This window comes from Mustela nigripes, chromosome 4, assembly GCF_022355385.1.
Source record: "Mustela nigripes isolate SB6536 chromosome 4, MUSNIG.SB6536, whole genome shotgun sequence".
In the NCBI taxonomy this organism is placed as follows: Eukaryota; Metazoa; Chordata; class Mammalia; order Carnivora; family Mustelidae; genus Mustela; species Mustela nigripes.
Window position 1 is genome coordinate 45,396,679 of NC_081560.1, and position 26,504 is coordinate 45,423,182.

The following is a 26,504-nucleotide window of genomic DNA, read 5'->3' on the forward strand; positions in this document are numbered from 1 at the left end:
ACTTCTCCCAGCTGGACCCCACAGAAAGTTCCCAGAGACCCCGCACTGCACCAAGAAGCGGAACAAAGAGGATGCAGGGGGTTGGCAGAGACCTTGGGGCTGAGCTGTTTGCAGCGGGGAAAACAGATGCCTAGCACACGAACACAAGCAGGCCGAGGCAAGGGACAGGTTTCAGGCCAGACTGAGCATGGGAAGCTGGGCTAGAGCGCTGCTGCTCCCTCCAGTCGCCCCTCATCACACACCTCCAAGGGCAGACGTTCTGCCACTGAGCAGTGTACAGGGCTTGAGCCTTGACTCTGCAGAACCTGGAAGCTCACTTTCAGATCCACCGTCCTTTCTGAAGCCTCACGAGGCCAGAAGAGCACGAATCGCCATCTCCATTTCACCAAGGGGGTTACTGAGGCCCAGAAAGGAGAAGGGACGTGTGTGGTCTTGTGATCATATAGTCAGTTGGCCGGCCAGGACAGCGCCCCCGGCGCCAGCATCACACAGTGTCCACTGTGGCCTGAAATATGGGATATTCAGCCTGGCTGGCCAGCCCCCAAGCAGGTCAGGGAGCCCTGAAGCTCCACTTCTGGTCCCCACCTCCCTGGCTGGGGCACAGCTTATTCCTTCACCCTAAGCCTCCCCAATGTCCATCTGAACATGTGAATCTGGGCATCTGGTACAGATGTTTCTGAATAAGAATAAAGTAGGTCTAAGTGGTCTAGAGACATGGTTCCAGTCCATCGTCAAAGCCACTCACCTAAAATCAATGTCCACGAAGTGGGATCAGCGGCCAGCTCAGCCTCAGATGGGCTGAGTTAACCTCAGGCAAATCCCTGTCTATCTCTCTCTCTCCCAGCCTATGTCTTCATTTAGAAAACCAGAGGACAGGAGCCAGGGGTGTCCGGGGACCTTCTGGGATGTGAACAAGTGTGCCTGGTTTGTGACTCTGATGTTTAAAACATCATGCCTAAAATAGGTGGTAATTAACCCGGGAGGATCTGGCCAGCCACCTCCCCTCCACCTGACCCCAAGGCCCCAGGCCCCAGGAGTGCCACCACACCCCACTCTGGCTGGGCCTCCCTGCTGCCCCCTCCCTTGGGAATTCTACTGACTTTTGAGGACCAATCAGTAGTGAGAAGGGTGGTGGTGGAATAACGAGGAGGACCTGAGCTCCTGGGCAGGGGGCCCTGGATTTGAATCCAGTTCCTGCTACTTACTGGCTGTCCCCCTCTCTGAGGCTGCAGGGGGAGGTGGGACAGTGCCTCCCTCTACTATGGACTGCTGGAAGAGCAAGGTGAACTATATAAAGCATCTGGCATTTGGTAAATGTCACTTCCTTTTTCCTACGATAACAACAATAACAACAACTACAAACACAATGACCAAGAGGTCACGATTCCCGCCACCTCAGCTGCTCGTGTCACAGCCAAGAACCCAGAATAAATGGAGGCCTGCAAGCGGCCGAAATGGAACTATGAATATCTAAAAAGGACCTGGGTAGAGCGGATATGGACTGTTTTCCCAGGAAAGCCTGTAGGGAGTGGGCGATGGGTCAGGACACCTGCGTGGCAGGCCCCTGCTGCCACCTGCCCTGTGTGACCTTCTGCAAATTGCTTTCCTTCTCTGAGCCTTCAGGATGTCATCTCCTGATGGGGATAACAACAGGCACCTCAAAGAGCTATTGCCGTGAGGGCCCCACAAACAGCACAGAGCTCCTCTGTGGAGGGGCTGGCTGTGGCTGCCACTCTCCAGGCAGGGGCCAGGACAGGAAGGGGAGAGGTAGGGACCCCAGGAGGGAGGGCAAGGTGCAGGATGGAGAGAAAGGAGCCAGCCTGGAGGAAGGAAGGGGACAGAGAGGTGCGCCAGCCCTTCCCAAGCTGCCTTCCAACTCACCACCCGCTAGACCTCTCCCCACGCGCCGGCACCTTCCTTCCCACTCCTTCCCAACCCTTCCCATATACCCCTCAGAGCCATGATAAATGTTGCCTCTTCTATAAAGACACCTCCCTCACCCCGGGACAGATGTGCCCATCTCTCCTCAGCCGGCCCCTTCCTCAGAGCACCCACCCATTCCAGCCTTGTCCCTCTGGGCAGCAAGGACTTTGACGGCCAGAGGTATGTCATGTCCCTTGGGCCCCCAGCTCCCAGAACTGGGCTCTTCTTTTGCAGATGCACAGCAAACGGGCCCTAAATTATGTAAGCCTGGCCCACACCCACCCCAGAAGAAGCTACAAGGAAGGCCCAGATGGAATAGCCTCCAGAAGCTGAATCCCAGGAGGGGTGCGGAGTTAGCCAGAAGGAAGCTTCCCACCCAAGCGACTGAAGTTGGCCTGGAACAGAAGATTCTTCCGAAAAGTTAATTACCTCTCCTTCCTCCCAAGGCCCATCCTCTTTCTTTGGATGCCCAAGCCCTTCGAGGAACATGGAAGTCTAGCCCTTGGGTAAGTGGCAAGTGCTAGAGGCACCAAGAGTCAGGAGACCCTCCTAGCTCTGCCCGAGTGTAGCCTGGGCTGAGCTGCACCCCTCAGCCACAGGAGACTCAGTGTTCCCCGGTGGACCTGTTGCCCTCAGGCATACCCCACCCTTGTTTCTGAGGAAATCCTGTGGGGGCCTCAATTAAGGCCCAGATCTGATCCACTCCCAAACTCATACCTGGTATCACATTCCTTGATAAATTCCAAGCTCCCAGTTCCTGACTAGACAACCCACTTCTTTCCCAGTCAGAGTGGTCCCGCCTCTGTGGGTTCTGCCTGCCTTCTGGGCCCTCTGTGTTCACATGCCCCATGATGGGGGCAGCCTAAGCCTGGGCACCATGAGGTATCACAAATGGGGTCACGGCTGCCAGCAGGCTGAGGGGCACTGGAGAAAGGGCTTCCTTAGGGCGCCTGGGTGGCTCGGTGGGTTAAGTGTCTGGCTCTGGCTCAGGTGGTGATCCCGGGGTTCTGGGATGGAGCCCCATGTTGGGCTCCCTGCTCAGTGGGGAGTCAGCTTCTTCCTCTTCCTCTGCCTTTCTCTTTCTGAAATAAATAAAATCTTAAAAAAAAAAAAAAAAAAAAAAAAAGCAGGGGGGCTTCCTCTCCACAGGTCTCACCGAAGCCCACCATGCAGCAGGGCCCTCCTGAGAACACAGCTATGATCGAGGAAAGAAGCATGATGGGACAGAAGGAGGGATGCCATGTCCCAAAGACGCTGCCTGGTTCCTGGATCCAGCCACTCCTAAAGCCCTGGGCTTTGATACGAATCAATTAATAGTGCTGTTTTCTGCTTACACTGGCTAGGATTCAAGTTTCTGTCACTTGCCTCTGTATCACCAACACTCACGGTTGGCTTTCTCTCAGGGCTATTTCCACAAAGAACTAAACAGTGCTGTTATTTTTTCCTCTCCTGGAGAACGTTACCGAGAGAGCCACAAAGCCACCCCGGTGTGGGTGCTGCCCCTCACGCTCAAGGCCCGGCTTGTGATCCTCAAAAATTATTTCAGCAGATGACAAACTACTGCCTATTTTGGACTTTCAAGATTGCTTTTGGATGGCCCACAATGCTACTGCCCTGAGTGCCATGGGTTGTGAGGCCTGAAAAAGGTCTCTTCACAAGCCATTCCCCCACCAGCTGGGCCTCAGCCACTCAGTGGGCATCTCCGGAGCCCCCCATTGTGCCTGGCCCCAAATCACTGCTGGCTTCCCAGGGGACTGTGCAGGTCTGGCTCTGAGCTGGCCTCCGACCCCGGGGCCCCAAGCATCTTTGGGACTTGTGAGAGCCTGCTGGGGAAAGTTCTAGGCCGTGTGGTTTGGAAAGCAGTGGAGCTAGGTAAGCATGAAAGCCTGTATGAGATTTACTGTAAGCAACTCAAGATCTTAGGCAGGAAAATAGATGGCTGGAAATCAAGTGGAAAAAAATAGAGGATTTGCAATCAGCCCCGGTAAACAAAAATCAAACGCCAGCTTCACTACTGTTCTTCCGGCCTCTGAGGGCAAAGTGGCTAGGCTGGGCCAGGCTGTGTTCACATCTTCCCTTGGCACCCTCACCTTGGCTCCCCCCAGAGCTGGGAACAGCCGATGGACAGGAGGCATGGACTTGGGTGCAAGGCTTGCCCCCGGGGCCTCAGGCAGGAGTCTGAAAGCCCTTGCTCAGAGGGAGGGATGGCCATGTGCTCAGACACACATACACACTCACACCATCAAGTCACCTTCCCACAATCTCAAAGGTCACCACCAACAGCCACATCATCTCACACCCAGTCCTAAAGCGTCACAGATCCCTCACCCATGCACACACCTCCGTGAGCATACCCATACATGCTGTACTTGTAAAAAGCTGGGTTGGGGGTAGCTTCTGAGCCCTCCACCGCACGGCCCATGATTGGAGAAACTGCTCTCTTTGGGCTACCAGGACATGTTTCCAACTGCCCAAAGTAGTAACAGATCGCCCTGAAACGGCATCAAAGGCTTTGGCGAGGCTGAATCTGAACTCCAGAGCAGGAAGGCCCTCGGGGTTCGTCCGGTCCTACAGCTGGTAAGCTATGTATGCAGGGCTGGGCCTTCTCCAAACAGGGGTCTCTTGGGGCCAGGCTGGGAGACAGGAAGGGGCATGCAGGGGTTTCCACCTCCCCCAGCCCCCACTCCGGTCCTGCCACATCTACTTTTTACCGTGAGCTTTGGAATATGGTTTATTTAGGAAAAAAAAAGTCAGATTCACTACACAGTTTAAGCAGCAGTTTAAGTTTGCCTCCCTCCTCTTAAAGGTAAAGGACCTAAAGCATAGGCTATGCTGGCAGAGCAGAGATGAGACCCAGATATCTGAAAGCTGCATCCCAGCCAATGAGTGGAATGCTCTGGTGTGACCTGTCACCCACTGGGGCTGCCCTGGGCAAGCCTATTAGCTCAGCCTGACAAAGGGAGCCTGTGCTGGATGGCCTCTGCCCACAGGGGCCCTTTGCAAGCTGCCAGCCCCTGTGGCAGGCCAGGAGGAAGTGGCCTTTCACCATCCCAGGACTGTCATCCCTGCCAAGGGAATCGCAGCAAACCCACCTCCAGGTCTGGCATCCGTCCTGAGATGGGAGACCGGAGGCTCTGGAGAGCCGAGGGAAGCACCTCTGGAGTGTGCGATGAGCACAGAGGAGGTGTAGGCCATTCCAAGGGCTCCCCTTCTAAGCCATAGAACAGCTTGGAGGAGCCCTGGAAATGCCAGGAAGTCTAACGTGTTATTGTAAATAATGTCAGCGTGAATCTCTCACGGCATCCAGGCACCATTTCAAGGGATCATTCTCTTCCTCGCCATGGTTCTGTCTCTCCCCTCAGGCTGCCACCCCTTTCAGCAGTCCCCCCGACCACGGGGAGGAGTGACTGGCTCCACTCCCTGTCGCCCCAGCAGCCCTGGGCCCAAAGCTGCCCCATGCTCCACCAGAAGCCTTTAGTCTGTCTAGAAGTGGTTTTGAACTTGAACAAGACAGGGTGAGTGTCTTTCTCAAGCCCATCTTTGGATGGCACACTCCCAGGGCAGGGACTGGTTCTCCCACCTCCCCTTCTCTTGCGCCCTCCGAGAAACAGTGTACAGCCCCCTAGGAGCCCCCTGGGCTGCCGAGGACATGCCTGCTGGGGTGAGCACCGCCACCAGGGGACCCATCCCCTCTTGTGGGACACCACCGTGGCTATGTCTCTACCACCAAGCTGAGCCTGAGGACAAGACACAACAGGATGGGACACAAGGTGTCTCTGAGCACAGCTGGGACAGGGTTGGACCAGCAGGGGCCATCACCTAAAATATGTTACCCACTGGAAGCCTCGACCTACAAATCTTCATTCAATCTTGTAAAGCAGGAATTATCGTTCCCCCTTTCACAGAGCTAGAAACTCGGCCTCAAAGGAGTAGAGACTCAGACCTGAAACCAAGTGGCAAACCCAGTCTGAGACCTGGCTGCCTGGGCTGAGCTGTGTGAGCCCGGGACCAGCCTGGTTTCTTCATCTGAGAGACAGGAGGCTGGTAGGCATCACCAGTGCCACCTAACAGGGTTGTGTGGGGACAAGGCAAGTTTCTGGTGTAAGAGTTGCAGCATCAGACTGGGTTCGAGGGAAGCTTGCCGGATGTTGCTTATTCTCGTTCCTACTGCTGATGAGAGTGTCCCCTATGTTGCCTTCTTAGAAGGCAAGGGGAGGCCCAGGAGTAAGATGAGCTCAACTGGTACCCTGCTGGGTCCAGTGCTAAAGCAGGGCTCAGTGTCAGTCCTTCTGGAAGGCAGGGATGGGCTGGCCAAAGCTATCCCTGGGGACTCCAACACATCAGCCTCCAGGACCCAGGAAGGTCCTCAGGAGCCCTGAGCAGGAGGGAGATCATCTTGGTGCACTTTCACTCCTCTGTCCTGAGAACAAGGGGAATAAGGTGACACCAGCCAGATCTCTTGGTGAGTCCGTGTGCTTGTGTCTCTCTATGTATGTCTGTATGTGTGTGTCTGTGCATTTATATGTGTAGGTCTGCCTTCGTGTGCATGTGTATGTCTGTGTGTCTGTGTCTTTACATCTGTGTCTCTATGTGTGTGTATATCTGTATGCCTGCGTGTCTGTGTATCTACCTGCATATCTGTGTATGTTGTACCTGTGTATCTGTGAGTCTGTGTCTGTGTGTATCTGTGTGTGTGTGTGTGTGTATGTGTGTCTGTACTTCTGCGTGTGTGTAGTGAGGGGAGGATGGTGGCAGGGCTGAGACCTCAGGCCTATTAGCATGAGGCTGTGCAGCCCAGTAGGGCAGCCTTCCCCCGATAGATGCCCCACGGTACCAGACCCTGGGCAGGGAATGACCCTTGCCTGTCTTGGTTGGAGGGGGCAGGGAGGGGACAGAAGCAGCCCAAGTCCTCCAGCTCTGGACAACATGGAAAGTAGCCTGGATATGGGGCTCTGAAGGCCCCTGTGGACAGAGAGGGCCGCCAGAGCTGCTCCCTATGGGGGCACACATGTAAACAGCTCCCAGGCTGGTAAGTGGGACCTGCTGTAGCTGCCCCAGTGACCGTCAGAACAGAGACACTCTGCTCAGAGTCCTAGACCCCCAGAGCCAGAGGGTTTCTTGTACAGATAGGGAAACAGGCCCGGGAGATCACATAGACAGATGTCACAAAGCCCGGCCCTTCTGAGAGCCTAGCTTCCTCTCTGTAGTTCAGGGGTCTCACCCACACACCCAGAAATCCCCACCCAACCTGGGCTGCCAGGGATTAACAAACCCAGGCCTGGGGAGGAGGTGGTGCGGCTTACGGTCTCCATGCACGTGAGCCCGGGCCAGGAATGAATCATATCATTATGGCAGGATTAGAAGAAAAATGCCATTAGAAAATCTGTGCATGTACCGCATTTAATAAGGTCAGTAGCAGCAAGCAGCAGGCAGGCTGGCGGCACGAGGCCACAGAGCCCCCTCGTCCTCCTCCCACCCGAGCCGGAGCCTGCAGGGGATGGGACAGGCCCTGTCTGGGCCCAGCCACGGGGAGCAAGTGTCTCCTCCTGCTGGGGCCTCCCCAGCCTGGGCACCACACAGCGATTCCTTCTGACTCCCCACTCCTCAGGGCCCACCTGCTTGGGGTTGTTCCCAAATCATCCCCCACAGCAAGCACCCCCCCGCCAAGTGAAAATTCATTGCCCAGATCCCCCATCCCCTCTGGAGTCTGTGCTCTACTTGGAAAGGGAAGGAGTAGTCAATTGTACTTTATAAAACCTTTAATGAGCTGTTAAACTACTACTCTCCCTGGTGACATAATGCCCAAGTGACAAAAAGGGAGAAGAAGCCTAGGAAGCCCATGGAGGATGAGTGTGATGGAGAAAGTCCAGCTCTCAGGCAGCTTGGGAGGCTGCCTTTGATAAAAATGCACGTCATTGAAGTCGTCTTGCTTCCAAGGTCCCTGGGCACCGGCTCACCTGTTGTCCTCAGGGCTGGCCCTGGACACAAGCATTGCAGCTCTCCAACTGCCCTGGCCTACACCGCTCCTCCACTCTGCCACTTCCTTCACCCTCTCAACCACACTCACTACAGGCCTACTGCACACCAAGAATGGCCCTGGGCTCTGCTTGGGGCAGCTGTGAACCAGACAGACCAGCCCTGCCCAGGAATTGAGGGAGGAAGACACTCACAGCTCCGTGGACCTGGACAGGATGGCAGACACCGTGAGGAGGATGCATCCGTAGGGACCCACTTCGAACTGGGAAGAAGAGAATGCAGTGAGAAGCCTGAACCGGAGCCAGCTGCCGCCAGCCCGGTCCCAGAGGTTGCCAGGGGGCTCCAGAGCAGGCCCCCTCACTGATGGGAAGCACACCAGCCCAAGTGACAATGGGACTGGACACACAGTCCATCAAGGAGCACGCCCATAAGGTCCGCGTCCTGGACACTTGTTATACAGCAGCCGGGCCAGCCTCCGTTGCCCTGCAGGTATCTTACGGGCACCGTCACACTGAAAACCGTCACAGGCTGGTGTGACAGTACTGTTAACACTGCCCTCTGCCCCAGAAGGAAACAGGCTCAGACACCAAGCACCTGGCCTGAGGTCACACCACTGGTAAGTGGTCTGCTGGGATGCTAGCAGGCTCCATCGGATTCCAAATGCCTTAGACAGGCACTGCGTTAAGAACAGCAGAGAGCAGGTGGGGGACAGAGTCAGGGTCAGGAGGGGTGAGTGAGGGGAGCCGTGCAAGTGCAAGGATAGATCCCATTTGCCAAACATTTTTGGTATTTTGTTCATTGTGGATTTTTTGGATTAATTCTGGTATGAAAATATTATTTTTGCTGATTACTGAGGATTTTGGTACCCCCTTGAATTCTGTACCCAAGGAGAGCACCTGATTTATCTCCCCCCAGTCCCAACTCTGGGTTAGAGCCCACCGCCCCGAGTCCGTCTGCATGGGTTTCAATCCTGGTTGTGCCACTCCTAGCTAGGTGAGCACAGAGACCTTCCCTAACTTCCCTGTGCCCCAGTCTTCTCATCTGTAAAATGGAGATGATGATAATGGGCCCAACTTTCATGAGGTTGTTGTGAAGAGTCAGTGAGATAACCCCTGTAAAGCATGTAGCACAGGGCCTGACCCCAGGGGAGCCATGGGTACAATGCCAGCTCTGCACGGCCCTTTGTCCAGGGGGCCCAGGAGGCCACAGCCTCCGGGATGGGCTAGGTCACTCAGGCTTCCTAGACAAATGCCAACCCTCCCCGCCGCCACTCAGTGTCATCCCACCCTCTCCCCATCTGTGATCTGGTGATGGCAGATGCTGCCTGACTAGAGTCAGCGTTCCTTATGTGTGGTCAGTTTTTTCTGTTTGTTTGTTTTTGTGGACTTGGTACTAGACCTAAAGAAGCTTGTTTTCCTGAAACGGTAAGAATGATATAATTTATCATATTTCCATTTTGCCTGGGTTGCCAGGAAGCTCCAAGCCAGACATGGTCCTCGTCTGTGGTAATTATTTCGGCTCAAGGTTCTGATAAAATTAAATTATCTTTTCTTTCCTTCAAAACATAGTCTTTATTTTCACACCATAATTCGATCAGTCATTCAAAAAAAAAAAAAATTTCTGTGTGAACTTTCATGCCAAGAGGATGCTTCCTGCTGACGTTATGCTTGTGGACAAGGTGGACATGGATCTCCTTCATGGGAAGTAACCCAGAGAAGAAAGAACAAGAAGCACCTACAGAAGAGTGGGGGAGGGGCTCTGTTCTGACAGGAAAAGCAAGGTGTTCTGGAAACACACAGAGAGGGGTTTAGGGAAGAAAGGAATGTAAAGGAAGGCTTTCTGGAGGAAGTGATATCTTAACCCAAAGGACAAGAAAGAATCACAAGAGAAGGAAATGCTGTTCCAGATAAGATGAAAAGCACAAGCAAAGGCCCAGAGGCAAGAGGGGGTAGGTTTACTCTGGTTGGGGCACAGAAGAGCCCTGAGGACATCATTTTTATAGAATTAACTTCTTATTTTTATAAATTTATCAATAACAGAATCTTTGGGGGGATTAAAAATGGAATAAATGAATCAACAACTATCTTAAATCAATTTGATCATTATTCTCTGATCTCAGGCCAGTCACTTCGCTTCTGTTGCCCTCAGTTTCCCCATTTGCACAACGAGGACGACAAATCCCATCCTTGCATTTTCCCTTGGGTTCTGATGTGCATTCTATAAGACCAAGTCTGTGGAAGTGTTCTGGTCATTGCAAAGAGTCCTGCTGATATCCTTGCCCAGGGGAACACGGGCCTGGGAGGACCAGTACCCTTGTCGCAACTCTCCTGCAGACTTCCATGTTGCCTTGGGGAGTGACAGAGCTCTCGGTCTCCATTTCCCCTTCGGGAAGGCCACCTAACTGCTGCCATGGACTGGCACGTTGTCTTGGGGGAGCCACAGAACTTTCTCAGTCTGTTCCCCTCTGCCATGAGTGCTGCTGCAGGATTGGCATGAAGCAGGGAACACAGGAGCCCGCTGCACGCCCTCTGTCTGTGTAACCCAGAGCAGTACTGCTACTACACAGGCCAGCACTGTCCACAGCCCTTGGGACTCCCTCCAGGACAGCTTCCCAGGAGCCGTGCACGAGCCCCTCCGTGTAGACTGGTTAGTGAGGTGATGGAGTGAGTGAGGAGAAAGGACGCTGCCTGGGGCTACTGGGCCCTGCTGAACACAACTGAATGGCACCAATATTCCATTTTGTTAAAAAAAAAAATTTATTAAAATTATCTCATCAAACTCAAGCTGCCAAGACATGGGAGGCCGCAGGGCAAGGTGCCTGCTCTGAAAGGAGAGCTCCCCAGACAGGCAGTTGGGCTGGAAACCGCCATGAGGGCCAGGGGGAAACTGTCTGGTACAGCCTGGGAAGAAGGGGCCATTCTCTAGCCCCGGCTCAGGCCCTGGAAGGACCAAAGCCTACCCTGGAACCTCATCTGGAGGCAGGGGCGGGGGCCTCACCAGCTCACGGGGGGGCGGCCAGACATCCCGCCCACAGGGTGAACGGTAATGAAAACACAGCAAGGAGGCTATTTATTTTGGGCAGAGATGGTTCAGTGTTCGTTTCCAGGCCTGGCACAAGGCACCCCTCTTAGGCCCAGGCCATGAAAAATGAATTCGGTGAGGGTAATGCTGAGGCAGCTCAACGGCTTCCAGCAAAAACAAAATTAGACACTGGGGGAAAACACTACCTTCCGGGGGAGGAGGGTCAAAGACTTGACCGCAGGCACATGGTTCCCCGCTTTGGGTCCCGAGGAATGACAGGAAGGGGGCGACCCCTCTCCCAGTCCCGGCTCCACTCTCTGAACTGCTTCCACAGTCGCTGTCTTGCTTGGGCTTCACCGAAACCCTGGGGTATGGACCAAGGGAGGAAGGAGGCCCCGTTTCTGAGATGAGGTTGTAGGAAGCCTTGGTGCAGAGGCATCCCCCCAGCCGGGGCCATCCATGCATGGTGACAGACCCTTGGAGCCTGTGAGCAATTGCCCCAGGGCTCTCCTTTGCCCCCTAAAAGCCTCCCAGGGCGCCTTCCTCTCCCAGGTGCCACCACAGGTACCAGGGGGGCCTGCACCCCGGTCCAAACACACGCACCGAGGCCATCGGCCCTGCTCAGCTCTCAGACGCATCGCTGCATTCTCACAACGCTCTGAGTGCAGGAAGAGTAGGATCCTTCCTGCTTGTTTCGATCCCCCTGCTGCTTAATTTAGAAGACATTCTCTTCCGTGCATTTAAGTTTCTTCTTCAAAAACCTCTATTGGACAATAAAGAGCTGGAAGTATCTGCTAACTGTGCCATCTTCTGTTTCCTAGGCGAGGCAATTTAGGCCCAATGTCATGCCTGAGATCCCATGGGGCTGAGTTAGAAGCCAGAGGAGGCCCCCAGACCCCTGCTCCAGGCCCCCTACAGCTGCTCCGGATGAGCCGCATCATTAGAGAGCCCACTGGGTTACGCCCATGAAGAACCAAAGGGAGCCAGGGATGGAGCAAGTGACAGCCAGCTGAGGCCAGGACCCCGCCCATGGCAGAGCCCCTCCCTCGCACCTCCCAGAAAGGCCAGACAGAACAGTCTGTGCCAAAAGGCAGCGTCCTAAGCTGAGGACATGGGCCTGGCTCTTGGGGCTGAATTACCCCTAGGCAATAGCTCTGGGGCAGAAAATCTGGGGTGAATAAGTAACTTAGTGACTGCACCCCTGCCTCCCAGGGGTCTCCAAGCAGGCTCCAGTGCCTTCAGGGAACAGGAGGAAAGTATTCTGACAGGAGTGTCTAGATTGGTCCCTTATCTGGCAAGTTCTCCCATCCTCCAGGCTCATCAGCAAATCCTCAGTCACCTTTTCTGGAGCCTAAAAGAGCTAGTCCCACAGCTCAGGAGGCTGAAGGAAAGGCAGAGAAGAGGCACGGAGCATTTGCTTGCACACTGGAGAAGGGCTCAATGCTTGGTTTCCTTCTATCCTGACACACAGACATCAGAAAATGAGACCCCTAGGGGCGCGTGGGTGGCTCAGTGGGTTAAGCTTCTGCCTTCAGCTCAGGTCATGACCCCAGGGCCCTGGGATCAAGCCCCGCATCAGGCTCTCTGCTCAGCGGGGAACCTGTTTCCTCTTCTCTCTCTGCCTGCCTCTCTGCCTACTTGTGACATCTCTCTGTCAAATAAATAAAATCTTAAAAAAAAAAAAAAAAAGAAAGAAAAGAAAATGAGACCCTGTGGTCGGGGATCTCAGGTCATCTCTCGGCCTTGGCTCAGGCTGTACCCTGCCTCTGCAGTGCGTCCCCCTCATTTCCACATGTCCACAGCTAACCAGTCTCAAGGGGGCCTAGAATAATAATAATGGTGATCATAACATCAACAACAGAAGGTAAAATCGGTGACAACATTGAGCCTGGTGCACTAGTTCCAAGTACTGTTGTTATCAGCCCCATTTTACAGATGAGGAAACTGAGGCATAGAGGGCTAAAGAAGTTGCCCCAGGTTACAGAGCGAGTACGTAAGGGGTGAAACCTAGATTCAAACCCAGATGGAAGGCTCCAGAGATCATATCCTTTACCATGGAGCCTTCAACTCCCTCCTCCACAAACCTAGCCAGGCTACAGCCCTTCTCTGAACCCCCATGGCACTCTGTGCTGTTCAGGCCCTGGACGTGTCCCACCCCATCTCACAGCAAGCAGTGGGGGCACAGATCCCCTCCAGCAGACAGGAGGACTCAGTCAGCCACCCAGGGCACAAAGCAAGGTCCTGTACTCAGCAGGGTCCCCATCAAAGAAAGCAGACGGCTTAACAACACCCCCCCCCCAAATAAACCATCATCCATACCTGATGGATGCTTTGTTGGAGAAAAGTCACCAACTCCTCATAGCAGGTCAAACTGTGCAGCGTGAGCTGAGGAGACACAAACGCACGGCGTGAGCTGCCCAAGCCCCACAGACAGTTCTGGGTCTTGCCCTGGCTTCGGTAGCTACAAGACCCCAAGTGGGAATGTCCCTGCAGTCACAGAGGTGTCCTGGAGAACCAGGGCAATGAGGCATCCCCATGCCTGCATGCGACTTAAAAGGCAGACAGGGCCCAGCTGGGGTCTCCAGGTCAAGTCCGCCCGGCCAGCTCCACCAGGCCAACAGATCCCAGGAATGGAGACACTGGGGAGCTCAAGCTTGGCTGCACCCCTGCAGGCCAGTTACAGATATCTGAGAAGCATCTGGGGGCGCAGGGGGTTTGGGGCGAGCATCCCATCCAACTGGTCACTGCCAGGCCCACTCTGAGCCTGGCTGGCAGTGTCCTGAGTTCAGTGGGAAGCCGTGGGTCTCAGTCTCCTTTGCTTTCTCAGGCAACTCAGGAAAAAACCACTTGTAGACAGATTACCCAAGCAGGTAAGGCCCCTATTTAGGATACCAGGGCCACACGGGCCCAAACTTAGATCAAAGGAAACAAACCAGGTCCAACAAAAGTCTTCTGTGAAGAGGGGGCGCGTCTGTGGAAAATGTCCCGGTGTCTGTATCCTCATGTCTCCCATTTCTTTCCCTTACTCGGTCATACCGGGTCTGGTTTCACGGCTGGTGCTCTGTCCCCCACTCTCTAACTCCCCCTCCATCTCCCTGCCACCCCCCGCCCTCTCACAACCCCGGCGAGGGTGCCAAGGAGACACAGAGGGACAGAGACGGCTGTGGTTTGGCCAGAAGGCATCAGGCATGGCCCGCTTGTCTCTACAGTCTCCACGTGACAGGGCGCCCTTCAGCCTTTTGGCCCCAAGGGCAGCTCTGGCGAGCGTCCCCCTACCCAGCGCCCGACGCCCACCCCAATCCCAGGTGGAGGATCCGCTAGTCTGGGCTGCAGGGAGGGCTGGCCCGTGCCCAGCTGAGGGAGGATTTACTTATATATGAAAGGAGACCGTCCCCAAACAAAGCCAAAGGTTGCGTGATAATTTTCCAGAAAGCCGTACTGTTTCTAAGACTCCATCTGCTTTGTATTTCCCTGTTGGACTGAACTGCTGTGTTCCCGAAGCCCTAAAAAGGAAAGGGAGATGCATGAGTCCTCTGTGTGGAAAGAAGATGTGCCCTTGAGCCAGGGGGAAACCACATGTGCCATTAACTGAGGACAAATCAAAAGGGGGCTCTGGAGGAAAGAACAGGACCAAGGGTTTCTCATTTCTCCCCCGCTTAGAACTCACCCACTGGCGTGGGCCCAGAGGATGCCGCGAGTGGGGGTGGGAAAAGGAATGGAAAAAAGATGGCAGAAGGAGAGCTCAGGGTAACCAAACCCACGTCCTGGCACTAGCGAGCCTGCCTCTCACCCACAGCCGACAGACTTCCAGACGGAGGAATGCTGACTTGCCCTTCGCTTTCAGGGCCCTGAGGAATTCCAGCCTCCAGCCTAAGGCTCCCCACCCTGACCCCATCAGCGTCTGTTTACACCACACATGCCCGGTGAGGCAGGCACGAGAAGCGGGGTTTGAGTGTGGGGTCCGCGGGACCATTAGCCTGCCGCGTAGGCTGGGAGCAGCTGCTGCCTCTCTCGGGCCTTCTGTATGCTTATCTGCAAATGGATGGAAACAGAATTTTTGCCCCATTTGCTTTCAGGGCTGCCATGCGGATCCTAAGGGCCGGGATTAATGCGTAGTAACGTATTCACTGGAACACAGGTACCAAGGACAAGCACTCCATGGGAACAGCAACAATAGTTCCTAACGCTGACATTTTAGTATGTGCCGACATGGTCCTAAGTCCTTCACGTTTATCATTACTTACGGTTTACTTATATGGACAAATGATTTAAATGGATAGATAATATCATTTATTGTACATAATTTACTTATAGTGATTCATTTAATTCTCACAGTCACTCTACCAGATACTCCTTACTTAACTGGTATTTCTAGATGAGTAAACATGAAGCACAGAGAGGTTGAGTCAATTGCCCAAGATCACACAGCTAATAAACACAGCTAATAAACAATAGCCTCTGGAGCCCCTTCTCTTAAGCACTATGCTCTACTGACCATTCTACCCCAGGAGAGTGTAGTCTTTGGCCCCAAAAGGCACCCCTTTTGCTAAAGCTTAGCCACGGGCCTGGGAGGAAGTGATGCCTCCACTCGGAAGGGCTGGACTGAAAAGCTGGCAAACCACCCATGTGGATTACATAGATGGTGTCCTCCACCTGCAGTCACATAGAGGTGGCAGGGGACATCTCTTCCTCCAAGGAACAGGGTTCCAAGCGACAAAGGGAAAGGAAGCATGCTTTGGGGACCAAGAGAGAGGTAGGAAGCAGAGGGCGACTGGTTCCTGAGAGGTCTATGGTTTTCTCAGATGGGATGTGTCTCCCAAGTTTCCCCAGGGAGGAAGGCCAGGCAGACACGGCACCCCTCCCCCAGGTAGAAAGGAAACTGGAGCTGCATGGAGTCCCCTCCAGGCCTCTCTGTGTGCAGGGAGGCCTCCCTGGGCTCGTGCTGGCTGGCGCCCGGGAGGACACACAGAGAAGCGGGGTGGGCAGATGATTCCAAGGCAGGAAAGCACAGAGCCAGCTTGCCTGCAGCTGGGCCACTGCATGAGTGCAGCCCCATGCACAGCCCTGGGAAGCACTCACAGTGTGACCACGGCTCTTTCCCGGCCCCCGGCCCGCCACACGATGTCCGCGATGGCCAAGGCAAGGCAGTGACTCCTGCGGGCATTGGAAGGCTGCAGCTGCCTGAGGAGGAAAAGGAGAGCATGTTTATGCCTGTGAGGACACAAGCCACAAGGGATGAGGCAGCCCTGTAGCAGATGGCCTATTCTTTCCTCTGACACGCAGAAAGGGCTCTGCAGCCCAGGGACTCTATCCAGCCAGGCCTCCTCCGATGAGAGCCAAGGAAGAGCCCTGATGGAGAGGCCCTGGGTGGGGCTGGAGGAGAAGCAGATCAAGGAACTGGCCCCGGGTGAGCAGAGGGAATCCTGGAGGCTTGGCAGGGCCGTAAGCTCTAACAGAGCCCAGGAGGCCACGCTGAACATGCTCGGGAGCTCCTGCCACCCCAAGGAAAGTGAGCCATCCCAGCCAAATGTCTGGTACCGCCCTGACCCAGCCTTGGCCACTCCCAGCAACCGGGCCCCTGGAGACAGCGGCTGGACAAGCAGGTGCCCTTAACTCCCACCAGCCACAGGAAATGGTGGGAAAGCACCCTGCCTTGCTTACTTAGATATAGGTTGTGGGATGCGGGAGAGGGAGGATCCAAGGTGAACTCTGGGGGTTTAGTGGGTGCACAGTGGGGCCACCCACTGAAATGAGAAATACAGAGCAGAGAGGAGGACTGGGGGAGCAACTGGAGGTACAGGCGGGACCCTCTAGCTGAAGCTATCTGACACATGGAAAGCCCAGGAGAGCATTGGGGCTGAAGACAGGGTTATGCTGCACCAGCATGTGAGGAGCCCTTGGCCCTTAGGGGGTTGAGATTTCCCAAATGGAGTTTGAGGAAGGGCAGAGGTGGCAGACAAGGATGAAACCCCAAAGGACTCTTGTATACCAGGGACACAGAGGAAGGCAGGAAGGGGCATGGCAGAAGGGAGATAGTGCTATTACAGAATCCTAGGAGCAAATGAGCTTTGAGAAAAACAGGCAGTCAGCAATGTCAAAAACGGCAGAGAGATGCGTATGATAAAACTGATAACACAGAAGCCCTGGTGCATGAAATGAGCAACAGGCTAGAACAGGCAGCAGCCTGATAGAGACACTCCCTTCAGTTTCACCTTTCCGGGGCTCTGAAAGCTGTAGTTCTTGTCCACCGCTGCAGTCTGAATTTTTTCTAAGTTCTTAGGAAAATTAAACTCTTACAAAAGCAGTCTGAGTGTTAGAATCTTCCTAGCCATGATGCCATGAGGAAGACCCTGCTGGGGCTCGAAGGAATGCACGGCAGGGTGGGGGGCAAGGGGTGAGGGTGGGGGTTTTATGTTTTTAGTGGCCCACTAACACCTGAGCTCCATGCTGAACTGTGCAGGGGAGAAAGAAAACTGGAGAAACGGGGACCAGAAGACCAGGGACACAGGTCATTCCCCAGTGCCTAAGACACACAGCCAGTGGTCTGTATCCAGGCTGACCAGTGCCCTTAAAATGGGAGGCAAATGGCAGAGCCATCCCTCAGTTTCCCCTTCCATAAACTGGAGACGACACTAGTACCTGCCCCGTAGCATTGGGAGCTTTAAACAAGGTGATGTGTGTATGGGCTGTGGTCACAGGATGAATGATCAATAATGGATACCTATCACTATTGTTTTTATGGAAACATCACGTCCCCACGTTGGCTGTGGTGACAGGAAGGTGAACTCCAACCATCTGGTGTGAAAGTGACAGCAAGCTCCTGACACCAGGTCATCCTTCAAACATAATGAGACAAACAGCAAGTCCTCAACCACTTGAAAAATGAAATGGCAGCCTGCCTGCTACTTGTGCAGCTTCTGGAAGCCTGCCATGCTCCCCGAGGAAATGGTTACCACACCATCACTAAACCAGGCAGCCTGGGCTGTGGGGAGATCACTGGTCAGGGTCACCATCAACTATGAAAACAAAGGTGAGGAAATGTTGTGCTGGGTTTCCGGAGAAGTGATGCCAAGGACAGAGAGGGGCCTGCAAAGCAGGGCTTGTCACACAAAGGAGAAAAGATTGGACATTTATCCCCTTGGATTCAGAACCTATGAAAGTTGACTTCATCATCCCCACAGCTCCTGTTTCCTGCACTGCCCCCACCCAGGTGACCGTCACATCCTGTCAAACACATCTCCTTGCCCATCCCCTTCCTGTCCCCTGCCCGGGACCCGTGTGCCCTGCTCCCCAGCTGAGTTGTTCCAGCCAGGGCTTGACCAGCATTTCTGCTCCGTCTTGTCCCTGTGGGCTCTTCCTATAACACAGGGGTGACCAGGGTACTCCCCAGTTAGAACCCTTGCTGTGGCCAGGAGTTGTGCAAACTTGTGTCTGGACTGTAATCTCTGCCTAGAATATCTATACTGGGAAACCTGCAGACATGGACCTAAGAGGTCACCTTTCACACAGCCACTGTGTTCTACGCTAAGCAAGTCATGTGTCTGACTGAAATCTTCTCAGTGTAGCCACAAATAAGATCTGAAAAGCCGACATATACTGAGTACCTATCATGGGCCAGGCACTGTTAGAAATACTTCACATGTATTGTTTCATTAGCCATTAAAGCTACCCTAGAAAGGCAGCAGTATTGTTGCTTTTAAATGGGGAAAATGAGGCACAGAGCCTAAGAGATTCACCCAAAGTCACACAGTAAAGTTAGAAAAATTAAAACAGCATTGAGGGAGGAAGGAGGACTTAGGAAACTGGAACCAATTGTCTGGAGCTCTTGGCCGTAGAACCCAGCAACCCTCTGTCTTCAAGCCCATCTCTTGGGCGCCGTCCAACGCTATCAAGAGACCTGGCTCTTTGGTCCGGCCCGTGTCTTTCTGATCTCACAGACTGGTTAGAGACCCTCTTTCTACACACAGTCCTCATTCTTTTCACTGGCTTCCATTTGGAAAAACTTCCAGTGTCTCCACCCTTTCCTGGGCCCCAGTTTGCCATCTTTCCGGAAGACACAATGGAAAAGTGCAGCAGTCGGGGCTGCATTTGGTTCCTGGCTCCCAGGCCTCAGGGAAGCCCCTTGCCCTCACTGGCCTTCGCCTTCCCACACAGATGTTGACACTGGCCCACGTGCCCCCAAGCATCATTCCAGCATTGCCCTTTCTGCCATGTCACTGGCCACAGGGTAGACAGGGCTGTCCTTGCAGACGATGAGGAAGGGGGCGCTGTGGTGAGTCACCCCAAGTTCAGCCTCACCAAGGAACTCCCTGCTTTCACCTACAAAACCTCAATGACAAGGGTGGCTCCTGTGTTGCCTTCATCGGAGGTCTGTGGCTCTTCTAGGCCTGCAGGGGAGTAAGACTATTGTCCCTTCCCAAAGCCACCAGCACAACCCCTCTGTGGGGAAAAACACGGAGTCTTGATGCCTGGCTCTTTCCTCCCTGATGGAGGAGAGGCCAGCTGCCAGCCTGACGGAGTGGGTCCTGATGAAGCCAGACAGGCCCACAGAAAAAAACACCATCCCTGCCAAGAGGCCTTTATTTCGGCATGACTTCCCTGGAGGGCGCAGTCAATCCCCCACGCTGCTTTCACAGAATCGCTCCCCATCGGTGGTGAGCAGAAGGCATGAGGAGGGGCCCCACCACCAGCCCCAGTGTGGGAAGGCCCACAGGTCCTTCAGGGGCCCCCGTGGGGCCCAGAGTTGGGCAGCAGCAGATGCTGCGTGGTGTGGGGGGCCAGGCCACCATGGTATTCCTGAAGAGGAAAGGGGAGTCACCTGACTTTTTTTTTTTTTAATTGGGTCATTTCTGAAATCCTGGAATTTCAGAGTCAAAAGGAAGTACTAAAGCCTCGGACCCAGCTCAGCACACAGCGCCCAGGCAGAAAGGTCAACGGCCCGCCCACCAGTATTCAAATTGTATGATTAAATTAATGGGCATGAAGAGGGGCTCCTACGGAGCTGTCACCCTTTGCTCACAAGAGCTGTTTGCTGCATTACTCTTAGTACTTCTGTATGGAGTTCTTCTAAAGTAGGGGATGTCGGGGGTTGGCGCGGGTTGTGCCCTGAAGGCCCCTGTGAAACACAGAGCCGCACCTTGGTCACTGAGAGTCTGTCTGGGGATCCAGCACTCGAATGTTCCAGACACACGCCAGCAGCCTCGTGGGCCCAGCCGCTTCTGACCTCTCTGGCTCTCCTGTTGCCCAGAGTCTCCTCTGGGGCACAGCTGAATGGGATGGCAAACAGAGCGCCACTGCAGATGCCAGGAGTAACCCTGCGGGAGCACCATGCCTCTCTGAGCCTCGGTCCCACCTGCTTGCATAGCCCTTGATGACTTATAAAGGACTGTGTCTGCATTTCCTTGTTGAGTCTAACTTGGGCAAGACAGAGATTCCTCAGTGGAGAAGGTGAGACCCAGTAGCCCAGGTCTCCAGACCCAGCCCTGCAAGGCCTCACCACCCACCAAGCAGCAATCCAGACTCCGCGCTCCCTTCCGTCCTCTGCCGCCAGCCCTGGGCAACAGCCCCTTGCTCCCCTGGGCTTTGTTTGACCCAAGCCCTAGCTTGAAGCCAGAAGAAGTCTCTCCGCCCAAGCCCCAATTGTTCTCCAGCCCCTGAGGCAGGCTGTAACCTCAGCAAACTCAGCCCCATGGCAGGGGAAGTGGGAGAAAGAAACACAGGACTCTCTCTCTCTCTCTCCCTCTCTGTGTGTGTGTGTGTGTGTAGGCATCTGGTGCCCGTTGCCTGTAGCCCATCACCACTGAGACCTCCCCCAGCTTGTCCCCCTGTGAGCTACCTCTTCCCTAGCCCCTGCCAGAGCCCCAGTAGATGGAAGCAAAAAGCCTGCCCACTCAGCCTGTGTGGAGATGAGCCCTGGTAGAGAGGGGCAGGACTTACAAGGAACACCCATAGTTGTGGGGCTCCCAAGAAAACTGAGGTAACTCTTCTGCAGCATGAATCCTTCCATGCTTCCAGGAGGAGGGGGTCCTGTCCAGCAGGCCAAGTTCCCTGTTTACTCCACACGGACCTCTTCTGGCTGAGCCAGGCAGCCAGACTTGGGCTCCTTCCCACCTGGCACACCCCTACATATACCGCCCCCCCAAGCAGCTCCTTATTCCCCCTTCTCCCTCTGCCTACCCACTACTGCCCCTAGGACCCAGCTCAGACATAGCAGCCAGCCACCAAGGGCCTTAGGTCTAGGCTGGTCCTGACTTGTCTCTCAGAGTCCCAGCTGATGGGCAGCCCATGGGAGCCAAGGCTGCATTTCCTCCCCCTCCCCCCCAGCAAAGACCTGATGGAACTCTCCATCTAGTCGGTGCTTAAATAGACACCTGTCAGTGTAAACTGGGGCCTGAGGCCACGCTCGGCCAGTGGCTGGCTTGCAGATGGTGGGAGGTGGAGAGGACCTCACTTCCCACTGCTGACTGCTGACCCGGTGTTCTTTCTACTCAGAGCCTGAATTGCACTCCCAACCAGGATGGCTTTCTGCCATCCAAGCCCTGGCTCCCCTCTCTGGTGTGGAGAGCAGAGCACTCCCCGGAGAATGTACCTGTGGATCCAGAGGCTGGAACATCCCCTCAGTCGTGTGTGGGGTGGGTGACAAGAATCAAGCCTGCCTTGTGTGTGCCCCAGGGAGAAACAGCCCTTCCTGGAACCAACTTAAACACCCCATCCCAATCATTGGGAAACAATCCACAACTTCCCCCCAAATACAAAGACCAAGTTCAAAAGCAGCTCTGAATGAGAAGAGGGCTGAAATGAATTTTGAGACATGTCCCCCGAGGGCCAAGGCCAAGGCTTGACCCAAGCAGCTGGTAAGACCCCGAGGCCCCTCTGACAACAGAGCCCTGTCCCATGGGCCACCCCCAGGTCTCATCCTGCTTCCCCCCAAACCCGGCCCCGGGCACCCCACGCAACTCTCTGCTCCCCTCCCCACCCTGTTCTCACTGCCCTCAGGCCTCTCTCTGCACATGCTGTTCTCCTTACTGGAACACCATTCCCTCCCCTCCCTGTGAGTCTGGATAACTCATGCATTTGTGTATGCGTTAATTCAACAAAAATTCTGAGGGCCTCTTCTGTGGCCTAGGCCCTGGGCTAGATGCCAGGGGCAGGCTGTGAACCAGGCGGCCCAGGAAGGCCCCTGTTCTCATGGGGCTGGTGCTCCCAGGGGGTGGGGCAGTAGGGGTGTGTCCATGGACAGGTAACGATGTCGGGGAACAAGGGCACCAAGGGGAGGCCTGGAAGCAGGCCTGGGGTTTGTCTTCACTAGAGAAGGCCTCCCTGATGTTAAGGTCTCTGTGGAGTGAGGAGCCCTGGAAGAAGTCTGAAGGGTGTGCTGGGAGGGAGAAATTGAGGGAGAAACGAGCAAGTATGTGAAGCCAGTTGAGAGCCCTGATGATCTCCAGACCTCAGCGGAATCCAAATATCACCCCTCCAATAGGCCTGCCTCCCCGCCTTCAGGTCTGGGGGAGCACTGAGCATCTGGCATAACCCCTAGAGACTTCTATTTGCCTGGCTCCCATGCTCAATTGTAGCTGCCATGAAGGTAAGGCCACGGCTACCCTCTGGAGCCCTGTATGCCCTCCCAGCTCCTGCGAAGCCCTCCTGGGCATGCTTCTATCCAGTGCAAGGAAGGCACATGGGCGGGCAGGTGCACGTGCACTCAGGGACAGTCCCTGCACCCTCTGAGGGCAGACAGAGGTCCCTCATTTAGCAAGTTCCACTCAGTTAGGAGCATTCCAGAACATCAGACACTGTGCTGCCTCTCCAGGATAATCGACAGCGGGGTCTCTGCCTGCACTGTGGGCAGCACTCGGCTAGCTGGCCGTTCAGAGGCCCTGCACGGACAGGAGCAGTTATGTTTGGACTGGCAGGGGGTGGGCGGGTATGGAGGAGAACAAGGATGAGGCGAGGTCCCGCTGTGGAAATGTTAGGTCACTCTGCTCTGGTTATAGCTGGGTTATGCTGGTAATCAGCATCTTTGAGCTTGAGACAAAACACTTTGATGATTACTTTGTAATTACTTATATTATTAGAGAAATTCTAAAATGCCAAGCATGAAAAGCTACCTAAGGCAAAATCCTCTACGCTGGTAAAAGATGTTTTATTTGTCCTGAGCTTGGCAGGATAGCTGGGTAATTCAGCATCCCTCCTAGGAATCTGAACATGGACAAATGGGGAATGGGCCTTGTTGCTTAGAAAGCTTAGAATCTTTCTTTTCTTTTCTTTTTTTTTTTTTTAAAGGCACTGAAATGTCTACATCAAAGAACAAGTCCCTTTCATTAAAATTCAGGAACTGGCAAAGCTCAGCTGTGATTTTAGAATCTGTTTAATCACAACTTTTGGGAGGAGAATGGAGGTCTTTACTAGGCAGGAGGACTCTTCTGGGGTGCTAGAAACATTTCTCTTTCTTGATCTGGCCAATAGGTTGAGGGGTGTGGGATTTTATAGTAACTCATTGAGCAGAACACACAGGAGTCATGTACTTTTCTGTGTGCATGTTATTTTTCAAAGAAAGAGAAAGAGAGAAAAGAACACATGCCAGTTCTGTAGCTCTGGGGGTAAGTGAGCACAAGCTAGTCACTGGGCACACAGGGAGATGAAAGAAGGCCATCCTCAAATTGGCCATCTAGCCCCCGCCCTGGCCAGCACCTGGCCAATCCTTCTCTCTTAGCCCCAACCACTGTCCCTCAACCGCACAGAGCATTCTGCCTGCATGGAGATATTCCAGAAAAGTCTGCGGAGTGAGTGAGAAGGAGAAGGAGGTGCCCATGTGCAATCACTTAATGTGTGAGGTGGAAAACAAATGGCCGAAGGGAGTGGAAGCAATGCACTGTGGGGCCGGCTGGAATGTGTGGTCGTGGCTGTTGGCAGAGGTGAGGTAACATGGGGAGGGAGGGGAGACCTGGCCTCAGTCGAAGGGTCAGCGGGTTGACGTGGGTGTGGATGGGACTTGGGCAGCCGCTGCACTCAAATGCTGAGGAGGGGGCAGCCTTAGTTTCGATGCCATTCCCACGGCGACTGGCCCATGGAACAGGACTTAGAGACAAATGCACACAGGTCATTTAAACAGGGCAGCGCTGGCCCTGTAAGCCAGTCCGTATTTCCCTTTCCAGAAGACAGGAAGTATCAGGGAACACACACGCTTCCTTGCTTGTTTTTTCTGGACACTGAGGAGAAGCCTTGGGAAAGGAAGATATTGCCAGAATGAGCGCTGACTTACCGAACGCAGTCAGCTTCACTATCTCCTTCAAACAGGAGTTTTTGTAGGACACAGCCTTGGACAGCTGCCAGAACACCGCAGGGACCCCCCTGCAAAGAAGGACACATATTAGTGTCAGTGAGGACTGACCCAAGGCCAAGTTGTCTGTTCCTCCAGAACCAGCCTCTGGCCACAGGTTAAGACACAGGGCCACCAAGCCACTGCCTCCAAACGCAGGCCTTTGATATGCCGAGTCCTTCTACAGAGCACTGAGGCTGCTCACAGAGAAGGGCTGACAAAGACCCCAGGACCCAGAACTGGAGAAAGGAGCAAGTCCACATGTCTCACAGAAGGAAAGCAGGCCTTCACAACCAGTCGGCTGTAAAATCAAGTACATCACCATAGGTCCCCAGTCATTCAAGGAAATGTTTCCAAGTCCAAGGGCTGAGAGTGTCAGTGGTTTACTCAGCCTTCAAGACCCATCCTAAAGGCCTCTTTCACCAGGAAGCCTTCCCTGATATCTCAAAAGCCCCTTCAACAGCTCCTGCTCATGGGAGCAATCTTTGCCCAGCTGTGGCCTGCCTCGGCACCCATTAGGTATATCTCTGTCCCCCGGCCCCCCACGTTAGAGGAAGAAGTCTCCTTGAGGGGCTCACCCCGTTCAACAAGTACAAGGATTATCAGAGTAGCAGGCATGGGTACCCTTGAACTGGGGGTGGAGGAAGATGTGCTGATCTTGGCCAAACTAGGGACCGAGGCTAACTTAAGGGTCTTGGGGCTCTTCCTCAGGCAATGAGGGCCAAGGGGAGGCTCTTGGGGCTTGAGTAACGGAATCTCATTGGGCTGCTAGATTTAGAGTATCTTCTGGGCCTCAAAGTGTATGACTCAGGAAATGTGTATAAACAGTGCCCAAATCCTGCCCTCGTGCACCTACATTTCCCCGTCTTAGAACACAACTCCTCCTCGCGCACTTCTTCTCAAAGCCTTCCCTTTATTCGTGATGTCTCCTGCCTCAAGTGGCCTCTCTCCAGTCCTACCTGTAAAACCACTTCCCAGGACTCTGCCTCAGGACCCCCTCTGAGGCCCCCAACTGAACACAGAGCCTCCTTCTGCCCCTCTCAGAGAGGACTCTGGACACTGAGGAGAAGCCTTGGTAGGGGATGGGTCACATTCCCCAGCTCTTGCTCTGCCATCTCCAGTCCTGGGTGAGCACTCGGCAAACATGGTGCTGGTCAGCACGGGCTAGCTCAGTGACCTGCAGGACACCTGGCTCTGCCTGTGGCAGGCCCCCCCCCACCCCCGCCCCGCAGCGATGTCCCTGGGGAGCCTAGAAGCGACCTGCCTTGTTCTGCACGATGCCGTATCTTAATGAGGCTTTGTCACTAAAGGAAAAACTCTGAAGCTTCCATTCCTCGTTGAAACAGCAAAGGCTGGAGCCAAACAGAAGGGCCTTTATGTCCTGTCAAAAGAAGAGAGAGTTTCATTAGATGTCTTAAAGGCAAACAGTAATGCGCCGCCCAGTGTCCGGACTCCCTCAGGAGCCGCTCCCGAGTTCTAGCTGAGCAGCCCGTTTTCCAGCAGGCTCATTGATTTTTCTTTTCATTTTGCAGACTCATTCTTCTAGTATTTGCAAAGAGAAAAACATGACCCTGAGGGTCTTACCTCTGAAATATCCATAAATAAACCTTCCTGTGCTGACCCACAGGCCCAACGCTTTGCAGGCTCCTTAGAGGAAACCTGAAACCTAAAACTGTAGTTTCAGAAGGGACGTTCGAGGTCTTCAACTGTGCACTACAATCACCTGTAAGGGTGTAACAATCCTGAGGTTCGGGCCACGTGCCAGCCCAGCTAGATTAGAACCTCTCAGTGGTAGACCCCAGGAGCTGTCATTTTAAAAGCTCTCCAGGCAATACCAATGTGCAGCTACGCTGGAAAACTGGTGCCGTGAGGCAGGCTTAGCAACCTATAACCCATGGGCCAAATTTGGCCCCCAGCATGTTTTGTAAATAAAGTTTTATTGAAACATAAAAACACTCATTGGCTTATATTTTCTCTGTGTTGGCTTTCACATTGCAATGGCAGAGCTGAGCGGTTGCAACAGAGAGCCTAAAATAGACGATGTGGCCCTTCATAGAAAGTTTGCCAGTCCCTGCTCTAGTACCATCCCTTACTACATGCAAGAATCTCCTCTATGCCATCACCTACAAGTGGTCTCCCATGAACTCAACTTGAACCCCAACTACCCAGTGAAGGGGGGGTTCCCACTGCCTATCAAGGCAGCACCTCCATTTCTTCACAGCTCTGTCTTCTCTAAGCTTCTGGCTGATACTGATCTCACTGTTCA

General features: G+C 54.1%; 1 protein-coding gene across 10 annotated transcripts in view; it reads right to left on the reverse strand.

The window, feature by feature from the left end:
- MINDY4 (MINDY lysine 48 deubiquitinase 4) overlaps window positions 1–26,504 on the reverse strand; it is a 122,084-nt gene that overhangs the window by 38,521 nt on the left and 57,059 nt on the right. For 9 of the 10 annotated variants that reach the window (XR_009403778.1, XR_009403777.1, XR_009403776.1 and 6 more), the window contains exons 8-13: window positions 25,503–25,619; window positions 24,182–24,270; window positions 16,000–16,101; window positions 14,360–14,423; window positions 13,240–13,305; window positions 8,094–8,161 (exon numbers count right to left, since the gene is read on the reverse strand). Coding sequence is in view for 6 of the 10 variants with exons in the window: in XM_059396631.1 (XP_059252614.1) it covers window positions 8,094–8,161; window positions 13,240–13,305; window positions 14,360–14,423; window positions 16,000–16,101; window positions 24,182–24,270; window positions 25,503–25,619 (506 nt within the window). In the remaining 4 variants the exon portion in view is untranslated. The remainder of the gene's footprint in view (window positions 1–8,093; window positions 8,162–13,239; window positions 13,306–14,359; window positions 14,424–15,999; window positions 16,102–24,181; window positions 24,271–25,502; window positions 25,620–26,504) is intronic. The other variant, XM_059396628.1, reaches the window with a different exon arrangement.